General features: G+C 29.3%; 1 protein-coding gene across 1 annotated transcript; it reads left to right on the top strand.

Moving 5' to 3' along the window:
* The first annotated feature begins 1873 nt into the window (after positions 1-1873).
* On the top strand, positions 1874-2446 carry LOC107772371 (agamous-like MADS-box protein AGL29). The gene has a single exon (XM_016591869.1). It carries the CDS (start codon positions 1874-1876, stop codon positions 2444-2446), a length of 573 nt encoding a protein of 190 aa, XP_016447355.1.
* The last annotated feature ends 200 nt before the right edge of the window (positions 2447-2646 follow it).

The following is a 2646-nucleotide window of genomic DNA, read 5'->3' as shown; positions in this document are numbered from 1 at the left end:
TTCTTCAAAATTCAGGGGCAGACTCGGATAATTTCACATAATTCAAGGTCAAAGTCGAATTCCCCTAGAAAAAAAAAGTCTGATAAAGTTGAAAGTTTCTACCGTTAGTTAATAAGGGCAAATCTAACATATTTTCGTAACGATAAGTGTAGATCTAACCCCAACTATGAACAAAGGGCAATTTAGATCATTTCAAAGTTCAGGGGCATATTTGGTGCTTTGCCTGTTATAAAAAAAAATTAAAACTCAAAATCTAATCTCTTTAGATTTGTAGACCAAAAAGAATCTTTAAGATATTTTTCGTATTCGAGTATTAGAAAAGAATTAATTCATAAATCTAATGAGGTCATTTACGACCATGCACAAATTTATAATTACGGAGTCACTTTACGAGCCAACTAAGAATATCAATATAAACGACATGAATAGGTTGACTCTTTTGTAATTCGGTATTAGATACATTGCGTTCTTTCCAATACTAGATATTTACAGATGTCTGCGAATCATTGGTTAGTTGTATATCTATAACTATAAATGTTACTTCTTCCTCAATGAATTAAAATCACATTATTCAAGAGAATAGCGCTGGTATTATACTATTTCTTTCACATTATTCAAGATTATAAAATTACACTATAAATTAGACGGTTTACCTCCTCATCGGTTCCTTTGAAAAGTTTTATATGTTTAATTACACTGCTTAAATTCACATATTTGTAAGTTTTGCTTATTTTAAATCATATTTACTTGATTTCAAGTTGTTGTTCATACTTGCAGCTATGGGAGCGATGATAAGAAGACACAATTATCATAAATCTTGCCATTTTCTTTTCTGCAATCCGAAAGATCAAATATCTATTTAATCTCAGGTGCGCGTGCAATTGTATTTATATATTCATATATATATATATATATGTACGAGTCTCTTCTTTAAATTTTCATATTTGTTTTAGATTATTTCACTTGGATCTTTTAAGATTAAGAATAGACCTGAGTTCTATGCAAGACAACAATTTACTCAAGTCTCTTTTATGATTTAATATGGTTTCTAGATCTAATGAATTGACATGTTACCACAAAATTTGCAATTTGTTTTTTTTTCCTAATTAGACTAGGGATATCTATTAATTCCTATAATCAGGATGTCCTTATAATTATCAATCACCGCAAAGGGAATTTTAACTTTTTAGTTTCCGTTGTGTAATTTGTGTCCATCTTCGTTATATTTAACATTTTCCGTTACAAGTAAAGTGCCAATTTTTTTTTTCTATTGATGTTAATGCATTTCCAAAATTTTAAAATCATAAAGTCTGAAAGTTTTTCTCTTCTAGTTATATTCACATTTACTTTGGTAAGCAGATTAAAGTTTTTTCTAATTGAAGTTAAATTTCAGATCTGGTTATTATTAAGTTGAATGCTTGATTTTCACTATTGGTAATATATTTTCCTTTTAAAGTTAAATGATAAATTTATTTCTATTTGTGCAAGTAAAGAATTTGATTTAGTTACTGTAAAGGTTTAAAAGTTTTTGGTAAATAACTAATGTTCTATCAATTTATGTTCATAATTGTTAATTATCACTTGGTAGATTTAATTAAGTATATTAAATCAATTACCTCTTTAACTTAAAATTTCAGATTCGATTGATGTTACTGGGTTGCAAATCATATAAGTTTAAAATCAATTTAAATTTTTTACTACAATTTTCAATATGAAGAAAATTACTTTCTAGTTTAATATTTGGTTAGAAATTCAACTACCAGTGTGAATAACTTCTTAACATGCGTATATAAATACCTATGTGATATTATCATTTTCTGTAAGCCACATTTATTGAAAACAATTGAGCATTAAATTTTATTTTATTTTAGCAATGGATAAGGAGAAGAAGACTGCAGGACGCCAATCAATTCCTATGGAAAGAATAGAAAACCCAGAGGATCGCTACACTACATTCTCTAAGCGCCGGTCGGGGTTATATAAGAAAGCAAATAATTTGGTTGAAGAATGTGGCGTAGATATAGGAATAGCTCTTTTTTCGCCGGCTGGTAATCCATTTTCTTTTTTTCACCCAACGCCTAATCTAATCTTAGATCCAGTTGAGAATCCTAACATAGAATTGAGCGAAAGTACAAAACTTGTTGCTGCATATGCACGAAATAATGTAAACCAAACCAACAGTAGGATTAATGAGATTGAGACAATAGAAGAGGGTGTAAAAAGTCAAATGCTTTTACTTGAACAACTGAACAAAACTAGACAGATAGATTCGTATAAATGCATTGACCAGTTCAAAGCAGATGATATAATCAAATATGAAGCTTGGTTACAGAGCGTTGTCTTTGGATTGGAAAATCATTTAAAACAGTTAGGGAATGGAGCTTCATCCTCCTCAGAAGCACCTTCGGATAATGCAGATAACTCGCCTAGCGCTTCAAATGAATAATTTTCGGATAATATTCGGAATTGTATGCGACAAAAACATGAAAAAAATTCAAATTCTTATGATTAGTGTGTGCTTTTAAATTTGTTTCTTTTCTTTTTCTCTTTTTTTCTTTGTTTCAATGATGGTACGACTACATGTACTCTGCGATGATTTCTATTAATAATATATTATATATGTCCTTTAACATATGTTGTCACAAA

The sequence above is a fragment of the Nicotiana tabacum genome, chromosome 14 (assembly GCF_000715075.1).
Source record: "Nicotiana tabacum cultivar K326 chromosome 14, ASM71507v2, whole genome shotgun sequence".
In the NCBI taxonomy this organism is placed as follows: Eukaryota; Viridiplantae; Streptophyta; class Magnoliopsida; order Solanales; family Solanaceae; genus Nicotiana; species Nicotiana tabacum.
Note: the sequence above shows the minus strand (reverse complement) of the source record. Positions and strands in the feature narration are given on the sequence as shown.

Coding starts and splice junctions, on each gene's coding strand:
- LOC107772371 (XM_016591869.1), top strand. CDS start 1,874: ATGGATAAGGAGAAGAAGACTGCAGGACGCCAATCAATTCCTATGGAA.